We start from the raw sequence: 555 nt of genomic DNA on the forward strand, positions 1-555 counted from the left end.
TCTTGTCTATGACTTTTCTACCATTGGAAAGATTTACCTATCTTTTGCTCAATAATTCAGTTTCTGCATCTAAGCATTCTGTTCTTTTTTCCCACCTTTATTTGCAGATGATGTGGAAACCTGCATATGACTTTCTCTACACATGGGGTGCCCATTATGGAGACAGTTACAGGGATGTCTTACAAGACCTGCAATCAGCCTTGGATAAAATGAAAAACCCAGTAACAAAACATTGGCGAGAGTTGACCGGAACGTTGATTCTTGTGAACTGCATGGAGGTGCTAAGGGCAAGTGCTTTTTCCAAAATGGAGGAAGAAGAATAGACTATCAAGAGGTGTTTTTGGAAAATCTCTTGGGAAACTGTACTGCTATTTGTGTTTCAGTGATGCTTGCAGAGCAGAACAGAATGTAGTTCGTTTCACCTGAGGTGATGATGGGCCTAGCCCCACAGTTCTCAGCTACAGATCGCCAAATCTTGCTAATGGCTACTGAGTAAATACAAAGAGTGTGGGATTAAACTAATGAGGTCAACAAGAATGACTTGAATTCTATAGG

General features: G+C 40.7%; 1 protein-coding gene across 1 annotated transcript in view; it reads left to right on the plus strand.

Moving 5' to 3' along the window:
* Nucleotides 1-323, plus strand: part of MACC1 (metastasis associated in colon cancer 1) — a gene marked incomplete at its 5' end in the record, with an annotated part of 12,890 nt that extends 12,567 nt beyond the window's left edge. The window contains one exon of the mRNA XM_010147081.1: nt 108-323. Coding sequence (XP_010145383.1) covers nt 108-323 — 216 coding nt within the window. The remainder of the gene's footprint in view (nt 1-107) is intronic.
* Between the last annotated feature and the right edge of the window lie 232 nt (nt 324-555).

The sequence above is a fragment of the Eurypyga helias genome, unplaced genomic scaffold (genome assembly GCF_000690775.1).
Source record: "Eurypyga helias isolate BGI_N326 unplaced genomic scaffold, ASM69077v1 scaffold4562, whole genome shotgun sequence".
Classification (NCBI taxonomy): Eukaryota; Metazoa; Chordata; class Aves; order Eurypygiformes; family Eurypygidae; genus Eurypyga; species Eurypyga helias.